At 39.2% G+C, this 16093-nt stretch overlaps 1 protein-coding gene across 10 annotated transcripts in view; it reads left to right on the top strand.

Annotated features, from left to right (window-relative positions):
• The window catches only part of LOC6498474 (protein bunched, class 1/class 3/D/E isoforms), an 82911-nt gene extending 72761 nt beyond the window's left edge, over window positions 1-10150 (top strand). For 9 of the 10 annotated variants that reach the window (XM_014906657.3, XM_014906654.3, XM_032455235.2 and 6 more), the window contains one exon: window positions 8832-10150. In XM_014906657.3, coding sequence (XP_014762143.2) covers window positions 8832-9341 — 510 coding nt within the window. In that variant the 3' untranslated portion in view covers window positions 9342-10150. Of the gene's footprint in view, window positions 1-5653; window positions 6877-8831 lie in introns of those variants that run through there. The other variant, XM_014906655.3, reaches the window with a different exon arrangement.
• Window positions 10151-16093: the final 5943 nt, after the last annotated feature.

Genomic DNA, 16093 nt, shown 5'->3' with positions numbered 1-16093 from the left:
ACTTGCACTAATCGATTGTTTCTTTATCGATAGTTGCAAAGCTTGTCTAAACATTTCAACAGATGCCCAGAATTATTCTCATATGGCAACGCTTTCGACCAATTTATATAAATGGGGTTAATCGATTGTTTCGACATATATCGATAGTCGGATAGCCTATAACCTAGTTTTTACATGTACGTGTAAATAAATCCCCAGGATAGTAAATGCGTTAATCGATTGTAACTTTATCGATAGCTTTATATCCTTATATCACTTTTAATAAGCTTAAACAAGTCAAAACATGTCCAAAAATCAGCCCAGAACTAAATGCATATGGCACCACCATCGCCCAATTTAAATACATGCGTTAATCGATCGATCAGACAGAGGTGTGAGTGTTATTTTGGGGGACCTGTACCCGTTCGACAACTGTGATCTAAACTGGACCCATCTGATCTCAACCGAGTCCGAGTTCAGAAAATCACAAACAAGCTGCGTGTGCGTGGCACGGCATGGCGTGGCGTGGCGTGCGAGTTGGCAGTTGGCCGAGACACACCTACCTACACCTACCTGGCCACAACAACCACACACACATATAGACTTATGATTTAAATTTGGCCATGATCGAACGCCAACGCGCTCTCTCTCTCATCGTAAAAGTTGAAAAAAAAACAAAATATATGAGATTTTGCAATTGGTGATTAATGTTTGTTGGCTTGTTTGTTTACAGACCGTCTTTGTCTGCTGTTTGTACTCTGTTGTATTTATTTTTGGGACTTTGCATTAATTGACACCAATATGTCATTTGAAATAGTTTAGAGCTTTCACAGACAGGCTTTTTTCTATTTTATGATTAAATGGTGTTTTTTGGGGGAGAAAAAATGCCATAAATATGTCAAAAGGGTTAAGGGAATTTATTTTTTGTCCATACTTCCATACTTCTGGGGATAGTCTTGACTAAAAAGGTTCTCTTCAACCAACAATCTGTCACTAAAACAATTAAAAATAAATTAATAGAATTCTCATAAACAGACTATACATATTTTGTGCCATTTATTTTCTTAGAAAATTTCCTCGCTGACAGTTTTATTTAATTTTATTATATATTTTTCTGTTGTCTAAGAAATAAGTAAAAATTCTAGACTATAATATTGTTTACTCATTTTCTGACACATTCTTTTCTGCTTCTTTTCTTTGCAGGTAAGAAAAATAAATTTAAAAAAATAAAAAATAAAAGACAACAAGCGTCGTAAGTCCAATTAGTCCACAAAATATTCCACTCACTCGCAGAATAGAAAAAAATTGTACAAATTCCAATAAAAAATTAAAGAAAAATTCCAGCAACAATTGGTGGCAATAAGGGGGGGATTATATTGACAAAATGGAATACTTCTGGTTCGAAATTAATTGCCAAAAATAGATATATGATAGCTTCCCCCCTTTCTTTGGCAGCAAAACAAAATAATTAAGCTTTTTTTCGCATTCATTTTCCACCAAAACACCACAAAAAAAAAATGTGATAAAAAATAGAAAACTATAATTTTCAAGTCTGGAACTTGGGATACTCTGGAATGGACACTTAAGTGAGCTGATCGAGTAGCCAATAGACCCATAACCCTATAGTTTAGAACACTAAATAGACCCAGACATATATCAAATAGTGTTATTGTGGACTGCCTCGATCGGCCTTGAATAATTCATGATTATTTTGTAGCTTTTTTTTCGAGTTTTAATTTTATTTTTTTTTTTTTATTAATTCTTGTTTTTGTGGGCTCTTCAGTTTGTTTTGTTTGCAGTTCTCGTTTTTCTTTCGACCATTCCGCTTTGTTCTCCTCATTTGTTTACCAACTTTTGGGGCCCTTTTTTAGATTTTTAATCAAATATATAAGGTGCTATTATAGAGGTGCTTATATGGGTTAGGAGGAAAGCCCATTCCCCCGAAAAATTGTCTCAAAAATTGTCTCAAATGTAATCAACTCTTTGAGGTAATTGATATTTCGCGTGTCTCTGTCCTTAACCCAAAAAAGAAAGACTTTTTCAAACAATTTCCCTCACTTCTGAGAACATTTTTCAATTAAATTATAGTACAAAAAATGGTCACAAGGATGCGCATTCAATGAGTCTATATTATTAAAAAAAAAGCAAAAACAAAACGACAAGAAGAACCGCGAAACATGGCAGAAATTCAGGTCAAGATGAAAGTCTATTCAACCGCGCCGCTTCTTAAAAATAAAACACGCCAACGGCCAGTATATTTTCGATTTATATATTTATAAAAAAAAAAGATACAAATTTCCAAGTAATGTTTAGATAGATATATCCTTTTGGGAGATAAACCTTGAGATGTCATAGGCTTGATATTTTGGCCAGAAGTTAATTGGCAACACGTGCTGCGGTTGTATCTTTTTCACCTCCGATTCGTGGGCATTCGAATGCAATTAGTGCCGGTGGCGGCGGCAGGCCCCTACCTGGGCTGCCATTTCCTCGTACCTGGGAGGTGCCTCTACCGACAGTCTGCCATAAAACGATTTAATGTCTGGCTCGAAAGTGCCTCAGTCTCTGGCGATTAAAGTGCCATTTGCAGTTTTATTTATACTTTTGTGTGTTCTGACTCTGACGCATTAGGAGGAGGGTCTTAAAAATAACATTTATTAAGGATCTGTAAGATACAAAGTCTATAGATTCATAAGGAAGCATGTCACAGTCTCTCTTCTAGTATCTTTTTGCTTTCTTCAGACCACTATCACTTGAAACCTGTCTAAAATCTGAGACAGTTCTGTCTAACAGCTTCCCAGAAAAATGTTTGTCAAATCAAAGCAAAGGAAATCAATGACAGACAGCTTCTAAAACATCTACAGACAAAAAAACAAACACTAAACTCATCATACTTATTAATAAATTAAAAAAAATGAGCTCATTAAAGGTTCTACATACATTGTAGAGGCCAGGGGCAGGACCTGATAATCGCGAACAAAACTTGTTCTAAGCAGATTCAACTCAACAGCTGAAACTTCTTTGTTTATTTTGATTTTTATTCAATATTGTGATACAGACAGCTGCTGCTGACGTCTTCTCCAGCGCTGCTAAATGGTCGACAATTGAAATTCATTAAAAGCAAATCAAAAACAAGCGACTGCGATTCCCATTCGACTCAAAAAATTGACCCAAACTATTCAGAAGTAGGAGGAGGAGGCTGAGGCTGAGCATCTCTTATCAGCTACCATATATATATATTTTTTTTTTCTAAAAGTAGAGCCTTATCAGCCACTCATCCCACACAGCTGTTGCGTGATTTGATTCCAAAGGCAAATAGAACAGAAGCTGGTAGTAGGAGGCGGTCTAAGGTATGATGGAATACCTCCCCTTCTAGTCCCAATTACAGATGACACGTGGAACTGGCCTCCCTAGTCTTGTAATTGTCTAATTGTATCTAACAGATACACTCTTTTTTTCTCTTTTCTCTTCTCCGGTACAAGGAAATCAATAATCAAAATATATTCCCTCGATTGGCCCTCTAAACGAGCTCAATAAAATTGTATTTTGTATGGGGAAATAGTATTGGAAATAAAATGAAAGGTAGACCTTTCAGGAAGGATAATCTTAATGAGATGCATTTTACATAAAACACTTTTCACTTCGAAGTTCGAACTGAAGCATCTCCGCCTCTTAAGGCCTCTTGAGAAATGTATCTTATAGAGCGGAGGAGAGTTACCTAAAAAAAATCTCAAATAATAAACAAAATTTTCCACTGCCCCCGTTTCAGTTTTCTTGACTGCCTGAATGGGAAAGCACTTGTAAGTTTCCACTGACCGGGCCGGGAGACAGCTTGTCGTCGCACCTTTGGCCAGCTCTGTCCCCTCTACGCCCCTTGGGGCACCTCTATTCCCAGCTGGACTGGACATTGGGCGTTATGTGGGAGACTCCTCCATTCCCTTATAGACTGTTATTTTTTTTAGGATTGTTTTGTTAGACAAGCTTGATAACCTATCTTATCAACTATCGCCTCAAGACTCTACACTAGGTGGGAACTAATTAGAGTGAGCTGATGAACACAAGCCCCAAAGTCCATCCACAAACACGGCAATTAAGTCAACAAACTTTCCCACACGATACCACCCCATACTCTCTGTCTGCCAGCCACGCGCGGCAAGTGATTCAGAATTAATCGAGTTGCATGCGAGAAACGCGTTTATCCCACAACCGAACAGAAGCCAACAATACGCCAAAACCGCACCCACTATATGTATAATAAGGGAGGAGTACACGTGTCGGGGGCGTGCAAAAATTAACTGAAAAAAAAAGACTGAAAACTGAAACAACATCAACAACTGAATCAAAACAGAGTGTCGTAATTTTCCACACGCCTCTCTGCCTCTGCCTCTTAATTATTTTTATATTTCAGATTTTTCAAATATTTTATAACTTTTCCGCGTGTGTTATATGAGTCTTAAAAGTCTACTAGGGAGAGCTAAAGGAGGAGGAGGCCCCCTTTTCAATTGCGATTCAATTTTTATTTTATTGATTGCCAGACGCGGCGAAAATTTCGAAAAATTTTTTTGTTCATTTCTTGAGACAAAGGATGTGCATTGTTTTTATTATTATTTGTTGATTTTGTATGCAGTGTGTGTGGCACAGCGGCACTCTAATGAATATTGCTCACAAATACCACATAAAGTCATCAAGAAAAATGCATCCCAAGTCTGTCTACAGAAACTGACACGAGCCAGCCATAATAGAGGAAAGTTTTCGATAAAGAGTTCTCAAATTTTATGGATTTCTTGGAAGATAAAAGTAGAGATTTTAAGATTTATTAGCAAGCTGTAAGGTAGGTCTTTTTTGGGAAAATAGGACCTATTAGTATTGGTTTTTTGAACAGTTTAGGTAACCTCCTTAGTCTTTGAGGGCTTTGATTTATTGCCAACTAGTCTTAGTTAGTCTTGAGTGTTTATTTTTGGCATAAAATGTCGTTTCATAAGAGAGTTTTGTGAAATATAAAATAGAATAGGAATAGAAGTCAGATACCACCCACCCTAACCACTCTTTCTACGCAGTTTCCATCGCAATTAAGAATCTGCTTCCCCTTTTAGTATCCATTTCCAGCTTGGAATTTGTTTTTAAAAATGCATTTTAATTGTTTTCACCCCCCCTCTTTTTTTTATTATTTGTCTTTTGTAATTTTAACGCGGATGTTTGTTTCGTGTTGTTGATGCGTCGGGGGAGCTCTGTGTGCCGGCTTATTGTTCCTATATAGATCGGAATCGGAATCTATATGGCGTGGCGTGTGGTATAGATTGACAGAAAAAAAGCTTCCTTCAACATGCGCGTGAAATCGATACGTTCTGTTTTCATTTATTTTTTTTATATATTTGTTTTGTTTTTTTCTTTTTTTGTATTCCGAAGTTCATACTTCAAGCCCTTGAATTTTTGTAATGTCGTGTGCCTTGTAGGAATATTATATAATATCTTAAAGACAGATTTAAGCGGTTTTTAAGGAAGGAAGGAATTTTTTTAATCGAATATTTTGGACTGTTTAGAGGAATTTTGTTTACTTGTTTACTTCAGCTGATTTTAATTCAGATGTGGAGAGGAAACGCAATGCGCAAAAGGTAGCCGAAAACCCACCCTTTTCTTAAGAAATCGAAAACCACCGCGTGGCAAGTAAAAAAGTATCTACAAGAACGTCCCCAACCGGGCGAGAGAGCGCTCCGTAGCCGGAGCGAGAGTGATAAACAAAAGTGTCGTAAAGTTTTTGCGTCGCAGCGCAAAATAATAAGTGACAGGCGGCCCGCAATACATATATTTTGTTGTACAAACCGGCTACAGATACTATTCAAAAATTGAGACAAACATTGTTTTTTTTTTTTTTGATAAGTCACATATACATAATGCTGTTGATCAGACAGACAAGATCTATAGCTAGAGCTTGTCTTTATAAAATTGATGAGAAGAAACAGTGGGAAAGAGTCGCGCGTCAAAACAAACAGAGAGTCAGGCAGTCGTATCTGATGAATGCTGATAGATAGACGATGGCAGATACAGATACAGATACACACGAATACGGGCGCACAGCTGACACACAGATACAAAAGAAAGGCCAGCCGAGAGAGAGAGGGAGGTGCTACTTCTCTCAATTGCTCTCTCACTGCCAGAGAGCACTCTCTCCCGTTGCGCAGTTACACTCAAAACGCTCTCTTCTCGTTACTCTGCCATTTCATATAAAATCTACGCTAATTGCACGCAGACGGTCAGTCGCCAGACAAACTCACTTCACAACACGTCGCCAAAAAAAAATAAAAAACAAAAACCTGGCACTCTATACTATCAAACAAAAAAAAAACAATTTTAAAACAATTATTTTTTAATACCAACTAAAAAAAAAAAAATAATAAGAAAAGCCAACAAGAGACTCGTTCGTTAGTGAATTATATTAATTCGAAGAGCAAAAGCCAATATTACTTTTGAAGAAAAGCTCAAAATCGAAAAGCTCTGCGCCGGTCTCTTAAATCACACCAAAAAGCTGAACAACGAATTCAGTTATTGCTGAACTTTTGCCATACAAGCACACACAAAGCCCCCGAAAAAAACCAGAAAAAAAGAAAGAAATAAGTGAAGTGCATACAGAAAACTTTATATACATTTTTCAACCCAACTGTGATCCCGAAAAAAAAAAAACACAAAAATTTTACAAGATTTTATTACCCAACTAGTGCGAAAAGTGGGAGAAAAGTGAATCTCCAACAAGAAATTATAAAACTTTTAATAAAAAAAACCCTTAAAAAGCCAAAGCATATAATGATGGGCACTATGTCGCTGCGTCAGCCCGAGAACTGGCTCTACGAGATCTGGCAGAAGGGCTGCGACAGCCCCTGCTATGTGATGGTTCCCAATGCAAAAGTATGTATATCTCAAAGATATATCCCTGAGAGACAGACCCCCCAGTTCACCTTGTCTCTAACCCGAGACTAGATGCAGTTTTTATTGATTTTTTTTTTTTGTTTCGTATTTTTGGCTGGCCGTGTGCCGTGTGAGGCTGCGCGCGATTTCTGGCGACTTTTCAATGTCGAAAAAATGAGTATTTTGCCAAAAAAATGGTAGCCAGTAATTTTCAAAAATAAAATGAAATAACAAAGGAAATTGCTTGGGAGAGTCCTTTGTTCTTTTTTTTTCCAACAAAGAGGCACAGGTTCTACCTAAAAAAGGACCCCCCGACAAGTGTACTTGAGAGACAAAAAAGACAAAAAAAAAAAAACAGAAACCTCAAATGTCCGCCATGTTTGTTTGAGAAAATGCAGCCAAAAAAAAAAAAAACTCATCCGAGAAATGCATGAGATTTTGAGAGGAGAGATACCTCAGAAGCGCGTGACCTGACCCCGTCCGTCTGTCCATCTATGAACCCAACCCGCTTTTCTCCAAACACCAGAGAGGAGGTCGAGAGTGACGGTGTGTGTGAGTGTGTCTCTCTCCCCCTCAAGTGTCTACAATTAGCATTTCCATTTTCCGAGATTCCTCTTGTAATTCTCCACTTTCCTTACCTGAGAGGGGAGGGAGTTGGTTACTGGAGAGAGCTCTCTTTTTCTCTTTCTGGGAGATCTTTTTGATTTAATTCAAAATTAATATAATTTTTTGGCTCTCCCTTAAATGTCATTAGTGTGTTGTTTTTTTGTGCTTTTTTGCACCTCATTGTTAAAAAAAAAGTCGAAGAAGCAGTTCCAACCGGTTTTAATTTGTTTAAAGCGGTTCGCAGTTCGTCTCTGCTGTTTATTATCAATTTTTTTATTATTTTTGTTTTGCTTTTTATCGAATGACTTCTAATTTTGGTAATACGCTTTATGTCACTCTTTTTTGGAGACTTATTGGAAGCTAAAATCTATAAATAATGTGGGGTATTTTTATAAAATTATTTATTGGCTGCCGCCAAATAAGCAAGAAAAACGTGCAAATTATTATTTCTTGGCTCTTTTTTGGCACTGCTCCCAGAACATGCGACTTCCCATGCCCATGCCTCATGGTGGCACTCATGAACTTATAACTTATGACTAATGTGAGTGGCGCTCTCGGATTTTTAATAAAATTTAAAATTATTTACCTATTTTATGACGCTTCTGTAGACTCTTTTGTGAATAAAACTATTGAGGAAAATGATTTCCCTTTTTTTTTTCTGAAAAAAAAAATTCAGGCCACAAGAAAATGTCGAAAGAAACTGTTGAAAGTAAAGACGAAAGCTGGCGGCGAAAAGAAGAGGCTGGCTATTTATAGAGATCGCATGTGAGGAAAAAAAATACAAAAAAAAGAAAATGGAAAACTCTTTCGCAAAAGCGGAACTGGCTTAGTGACAAGAGGTGGTAGAGAAAGGAGGAGGAGGCAGAGAGGTAGCTCCTCTCTTATTGACATTTTCCCATTTAATGTAAAAAAAAAAAAAGAAAATGTGAAGAACACGTGCCACAAAATGCAGGCATAAGAGGGGCGATTAGTAGGTTGCCTTGCATGCCTCTCTTTAATAGGTTTATTAAATTTTTACAAGGGGGCGGAGGGGAGGAGGGGAGGTGGGGCGGTGGGGCCAGGTGAGCGCAGCCACATTTTGGCCTGGGTGACGTGTTCTCTGCCTCACTGCCACTGCCACAGCGACATTGACAATGACACGAACATATTTGGTTCTTGGGGGAAAAACACTTACACGGAAAATAATAAATAACACGCCACTTTCTACAAACGAAAATGTGATGAAAAGTGGAAATCATGAATGGACTTGTAGGATAATATACTCTTAAAGTTATACTCTTAAAAGTTATACTCCCATCTCTAAACTCTAAAACTCTCTCTTTAACACTTTCTCTCTTCTGCTATTGCAGGACCTTGTCAAGTCGCATCTTATGATCGCCGTTCGCGAAGAGGTGGAGGTCCTTAAGGAGCGCATCTCCGAACTAATGGACAAGATCAACAAGCTGGAGCTGGAGAACAATATCCTCAAGTCGAACATACCCCAGGAGACGCTGCAACAGCTGCAGATGCAGCTACAGATCGCCGGTAGCCAGCAGCCGGCAGCAGTGGCGGCACCCCCCGCCACCCCGGCCATACAGGCGCCGCCACCGAGCGCCGCCGCCGCCTCCGCCACACCTGCCGCGGGTCAGGCGGGAGCCGGAACAGGACCGGCCACCAGTCCAGCCACTGGTGTGGCGCCCACCACCATTCCCAACGGCAGTGCCGAGAATGTCGATGATGTTGCGTCAGTGGCGGTGGAGCTGCAGCAGCAGCAGGTGACACCGGCGGCTATTGTAGCAGCAGCAGCAGCAGCGGCAGCAGCAGCGGCGGCAGCAGCGTCAGCGGTAACAGCTCCCACATCCAACGGCCCCATGTCCTAAGCAGCCGAGAGAGAGAGCAGCTAGAAGAACAGTGTTTGTTTTTTTTGTGCCCACTCGGGAGATGTCGGGTGGGGAGGAGAAAATGAACGTTTTAAGAATGAAAACAACCGTAATGTTTAACTCTCTTTGGTCTCTCTCTTTCTAAGCCAAAATAGTGAGTGAGGGAGATATGGAGCAGAGTTAGAGAGCAGTGCAGCAAAAGTATTATAGGCCACTCAGACAACAAAAACAACAACCAGTGTCCAGAAACTGCAGGATCGGGTATCCTTAGGGTGAACCTTATCTGCGATTCTGTTAGGCCTGTTGTGTGTTTTGTTGCTGTGGCTGTGAAAGCTGCTGCAGCCGCCGTTTTGTTAATTTCTCGATTGTGATATTTGTTTAGCACATACACATACACACCTATACACACACCTACACACACACGCATACATTACACACACACACATAGACTGCACGCTAACAGCGACTGCGGCTGGCGCTGTTGAAAGCGAATTAGTAGGAGGAGAAGGAGGAGGAGGAGAAGTCCTTTTTTACGAAAGCGCTACTGCGCTTTTTCAAACTTTTGTTTAAACATTTTTTTAGTTTTTTTTTTTAGTTTTGTTTATCCGTTTGTTTACTTGCTGTTTAACGCTATGAAATAAAAACAAAAAAAAACAAATTGAAAGCAACACAACACCCACACTAAGTATGTAATTGGCTTCAAAAATGATACTTGACAGGAAGTAGAATTTTTGGCCAAAAAAAAAAGGATAAAAAAAACAGGCAGCAGAAAAGGAAAAGAAATCAATAAGGCAGGAGGAGAAGGAGGAGGAGGGAAATTAAAAGAAAAATATGTGATAATTTGCATTGTGCAGTCAGAGACATAAGATGTAAATTGTAAAAAAAAAACAAATAAATAAAAAAGCAAAAGCAACAAAAGAAGAAGAAGGCAGAGATGGACAGGAATGTAAAATTCAAATATTTCCAAAACATGTTTATTCTTGATCGATAATTACCAATACAATACAATAAATATGAAAAGCCAGCTGCTATTTTTATAATTTACATTTAAATCTTACTTTTAATGTATAAAAAAAAAAAAACAAAACAAGAAAAATAACTCACAGCAAAATATTAACTAAATCATAAAATATGTGCATGTTTCTAATTAAAAAAAAAACAAAAACATAAATCAAGATGAGTAGGAAATTGTAGTAATTCTAGAATATTTTCAACTCTATTTTTGAAAATTGTAAAGCTATTCCCAAGACGAAGAAGAAGAAGCTTATCAAAATTCTTGTTAAAAAAAAAGAGTATCTGCAAACCCAAGACCCAAAAAACTTAACTGTAAATATTGTGTAAAATTAACTAAAAAATTGAGAAAAAAGCAAATGCTAAAAAAGAGATAGCTTCCAACATGAACATGAATATGCAAGAAAAAAAAACAAACAAAAACAAAAACAAGAATAACAACTATATGAAAAGCTAAAAATTTTAAGATGAAGCAAAAAGTCGTCCTATTTCTGTTATAAATATTTAGTTAATAGATTTGCATTATTTTTAGTTTTGAAAACTTCTCGATGTTCATACGAAATCTGTTATAGGATTTTATTTTTCCCCGCCCCCAAAAACATTATCTCTTCTTTTCTAACCTCCACACTCGACGATACAAACAAGGACGAGAAAACATGAAGAGAACTGCTGCAGCCATGGTAGAAAAGTGTGACCAACTGATGAAAAGGGCAAGGCTTTTGGAGGTCGTCCCCCACCGTCCGAAGTTGTTCATCCGCCCCGTAGGCTGGCCAAGTTTTGAAAAATGTGACATTGCACTCAGGTAGTGGGGAGCACCTGCTCCTTAAAAAATGAAAATAAAAAAAAACACAAATGCAACCTGCGGAGACTCGAATTGTCTAAGGATTGCGTGGAAAATTGCCACACCAAAAAATGAAAAATGAATGAAACGTGAAAAGTAAAGCAAAAATATAATACTCCAGTTAGAAGTGCACAAAACTAGCGGTCTACGGGGCCATAACAACGGAAGGACACACAGAGGAGCGGACAGATAGACAGAAAATGCCATCCCCGAATCCTTTGCAAATTCAGTTGAAAGTATTTTTTATGATTTCTATTTTCAATTCTGAGAACCATCGTCATGTTTAGTTTTTCTCCTCATATGAGTTTTACCATTTAGGCCTCTTTTTAAGCTAACTATTAATTTATTAATTAGTTCGTAAGCGCAAAAACCAATTAAAATAAATCTAAACAAACAAACTGCAAACAACCTATATTAAATTAATGGAAAAAATAAAATTATATTGAAAAAAATAATACAAAAAGGTTTTATTTGGAAAGGGTTTCTGGGGGACCTCCTTCAAAAGTAGGAAAACGCATGGAAGGACTACATGCCCCCACCGCGATGGCCATATCTTGGCCAATTTCCATCCGATTCTGGAGCGGAATACCTTAACGGATTCGTGGATAGATTGTCCATAAAACTGCATCAAAATCAGAGAACAAAATAATTTTTAGATTTTTGTTGAAATTTCCTGGGGGATCCCCTTCAAAAATCGAAAAACGCATGGAAGGACTATATGCCCCCACCGCGATGGCCATATCTTGGCCAATTTCCACCCGATTCTTGAGCGGAATACCTTAAATGATTGGTGGACAGATTCTCCATAAAACTGCATCAAATTCTGAGAACGAAATATTTTTTAGATTTTTGTTGAAATTTCCTGGGGGATCCCCTTCAAAAATCGAAAAACGCATGGAAGGACTATATGCCCCCACCGCGATGGCCATATCTTGGCCAATTTCCATCCGATTCTTGAGCGGAATACCTTAAATGATTGGTGGACAGATTCTCCATAAAACTGCATCAAAATCTGAGAACAAAATATTTTTTCGATTTTTGTTGAAATTTCCTGGGGGATCCCCTTCAAAAATCGAAAAACGCATGGAAGGACTATATTTATTTATTTATTTATTTATTTATTTATTTCGCCATTGAACTAAATCTTACATGGCTACTTTACAATCTAACTTACATACTACTTAGAAAATGCCTAACCAGTAAGGCCCTTAAAACATGTCTCTCTGAGCCCCACTTCATTCGGAGGCTAGGCGGTAATGCATTAAATAAAGCTAATGCTCGATCAATAGGCTCGTTCAATAAATAATTGGCCCTACGACAAGCGAGTTGAAAGGGTGAAAAGGAGCGAAGATCCCTCTGGGGCACATTAAAGTTAATAAGCCCCAATAACATGGGGCAATCAATTCTGCTAGACACAATATTGTTGATGAATGTTAGTGCTGCCACCATGCGCCTATCCTCAAGAGTACATATGTGGAGGAGAAGGCACCGGCTATGGTAGGAGGGTAGAGGATCCACAAACCTCAAAGGGAGAAGGGCAAATTTTAAAAATTTCCTCTGCAGCCGCTCAACTCTATTAGAGCTAATTCTACTTGCGGGGCTCCAAATAATAGAGGCATATTCCAGCCTCGACCGGACATATGCGGCGTAAACACTGAGCTTCGAGTACGGGCACTTGAATTGGTCAGTATGCCTCTTCACAAAGCCCAACATGGCATACGCCTTAGGCATTATAAAGTCTAAATGGCTGGAGAATTTAAATTTTGAGTCAAAAAGGACGCCAAGATCAACCACCTCCTCCATTAGTTGCAAGTCATGGTTGCCAATTGCATAGGAAGTACAAATATCAAGCGTCCTTTTACTATAACGAATAAAATGACATTTAAGTAAATTTAGAGGAAGAAGGTTGAGGGTGCACCAAGTAGAGAGTCGGCGCAAATCCTCCTGCAGCATATAGCTATCTCTAATGCAGCTAATGGCCTTAAAAACTTTAAGGTCATCCGCGTATAACAGAAAGTTCGAGTAATGAAAGCAAGTGGAGATGTCATTTATGAATATGATGAACAGGAGCGGGCCCAAAGAACTACCTTGCGGAAGGCCAGATGTGGCAATGAAGGGGCTCGAGGTGGCATCACCAATGGGAACGTGGCATGGTCGGTCTGCCAAATAAGACTCCAACCAACAAAACAAGGAGGAATGAACGCCTAATCTGGAGAGTTTAGCAAGTAGGGCTGCGTGGCAAACTTTATCAAAGGCTTTAGAGAAGTCAGTATAAATGGCGTCAACCTGACTTCGGCGTTCAAAGGCTTCAAGGCACTGCTTAGAGAAAACCACTAAGTTAGTTGTGGTGGATCGCCCCGGCAAGAATCCATGTTGATTAGGAGAAATAAGGTTACGAATCAAAAATGTTAGCTTTTTGGTGACTATACGCTCAAGTAATTTGGCAATATTACAGATCTTGGCGATAGGACGATAGTTTGTGACATCTGCCCTACTGCCACCTTTGTGAATGGGCATGATCGAAGTAATTTTCCATCGATGAGCAAATTTACCAGATGATAGAGATAAAGAGAACAGAAGTTGCAAAGGTGTGGTTAAGGATGAGATACACTTCTTAATGAAGAATGGGGAGATACCATCCAAGTCGAGAGTATGCGACTCATTAAAATGACTAGAGGCTTCGATAATGTCAGAATCAAATGTGTCCAAGCATCCTACCTCAAGAAGAGGCAAGATTTTCTGAAGTACCTCCTGCTCATCCCAGGAGTCCTTCGGCTCAAGGTTAGAGGCAAAATATTTAGCAAAAAGTTCAGAGATGCCCATATCTGAGTTGGCTGTCAAAGCTCCATAAGACATGGAAGAAGGTATATCAGAGGATGATTTTTTCCCATTCACAAACCGCCAAAACGCTTTAGGGTTAGATCTGAGGCTGGCTTCAACATCAGAAATATACTGATTATATAGAAATTTATTGAGGAATTCAAACTCACGCTTGCATTGCCGGTACAACTCACCAGCAATTTGATCCCCTGTCTTTAAAAATTTCTTATAAAATTTGTCCCTTCTATTCTTTAAGTTTTTTAGGCCAACTGTGTACCAGGGCAACTTGTACGACCTTCGAACCCTAATCGAGGCATTATTGTCGATAATATTGAAAAGAGCAATCAAAAACTTAGTGTAACACTCATCAATCGCGCCATCCGAAAAAAGGGAAACCCAGTCAAAACTTACAATAGCGGTATTAATAAGGAATAGATTAGCCTCATTAAAGTGATAATAAGAAATAGGTGAGGTGGAAGGTAGAAAACTATAAAATTCAATGTATATCAACAATGGCTTATGGTGCATATCACACGGACTTAATGGTACATTACAAATTTCTACTTTACTATGTACGACATTATTTAAAAATATCAAATCCAAAATTTTCGATAAATCATTATAAATATTATTTACTTGGGAGAGGCCCATACTAAAAATATCATCCAAGACTACGATTTCATGCGATTGATGAACATTGCTGGGTAGCATGCCCAGGGACTCCGGGTCCCAAGACCAAACAATAGAGCTCAGGTTGAAGTCGCCGGCTACCATCAGAGCGGTATGGTCCTCCATACTACCGCAGACACTGGCGATATTCTCCATATGCGCTTGATAGATGCTGAATGCGCTGTTTGGTGGGATATACGATGCAATGATGACGAAAGGGCTCTGAATGCCCTGGATTGAGACGGCTAGCTGATCCAATATAGGGTCGTCCACCTTAAGGTTAACCACTGTGGCCAACATGGATCGGCGAATAGCGATAATCACACCACCTCCTCGCTCACAATGGGTGCTGGATGAATCACGGTCTTTTCTAAATACTTGAAATAGGTTGGGATCGAAGAACTCGGCGGAACTAAAGTTGCTATTGAGCCATGTTTCCACGAGAACGATTACATCAAAATCACATACTGAAGAATTCAAGTGCAACAAGCGGGATTTAGTCCGCATTCCAGATATATTTTGGAAGAAAACTTTTAAGTTCTTATTAGAGCTCGATGCAGCAGGATCCATTCGGTCCACTGTAGGAATAGGGCGGCTGGGTGGTAAATGAGAAGGCACTGGCAGGGCCCGGATACAAGAGGCCGCATATCCCAAACGCATAGCTTCCAAGATAGCCAACGTGGACACACATAACTTTTCCTTAATCTCCAAATTGGACCTATGAATATCCAATCGCCGTGCGAATCCAGTGACAGGTAGAGATAAAGATATAGGGCAATTAAAGTTTTGAGCATCCACGCGTAGCGATGCTCTACGCTCAAGACCAAGATGTAAACAAACAATTCCTCCGGTCGCAAAAAAGGGAGCACGAGCAGTCAATCTCACAGTGGACAGCCCATCGAAGAAAGATAAAAAGATGAACAGAGAGCGGCTCCTAATAACACGATCTCGAACCATTTGTTGTAGTTGGAGATCAACAAGCGAAGATAATATGCAAACAGCCCACCTTGGAATCAGCTGTTGTTGTTGGAGCAGAAAGTGCATTGACGGGAGCAGAGTATCGTAGGAAGTGAAATAGACATCAAAAGTTTCCAGCGCCGAATGCTGTTGGTGGCTCAGGAGAGGGAGAACATGATGATGACCAGTCGAAGAATGTGAAGAAGAAAAAATAACGGCTCCAGCGGCGCCGCTTACTGGGGGTTTTTTGACGTTCCAGGGTTTGATAAAGGGAGTCTCGCAGGGAGGTCAATAACCTTTGCCGGCTCTCTATGATGAAAACGAGTGACTTTTACCGACATGGGCCAAAAATCATCATTGAAGACAGCGGGGAAATGTTGCTCGGGAATTCCCAATTTAAAATTGACGAATTTTAGCGCGTTGATATCAGCATCTTTTTTAATCAATCTAGCAC

The sequence above is a fragment of the Drosophila ananassae genome, chromosome 3R (assembly GCF_017639315.1).
Source record: "Drosophila ananassae strain 14024-0371.13 chromosome 3R, ASM1763931v2, whole genome shotgun sequence".
In the NCBI taxonomy this organism is placed as follows: domain Eukaryota; kingdom Metazoa; phylum Arthropoda; class Insecta; order Diptera; family Drosophilidae; genus Drosophila; species Drosophila ananassae.
Note: the sequence above shows the minus strand (reverse complement) of the source record. Positions and strands in the feature narration are given on the sequence as shown.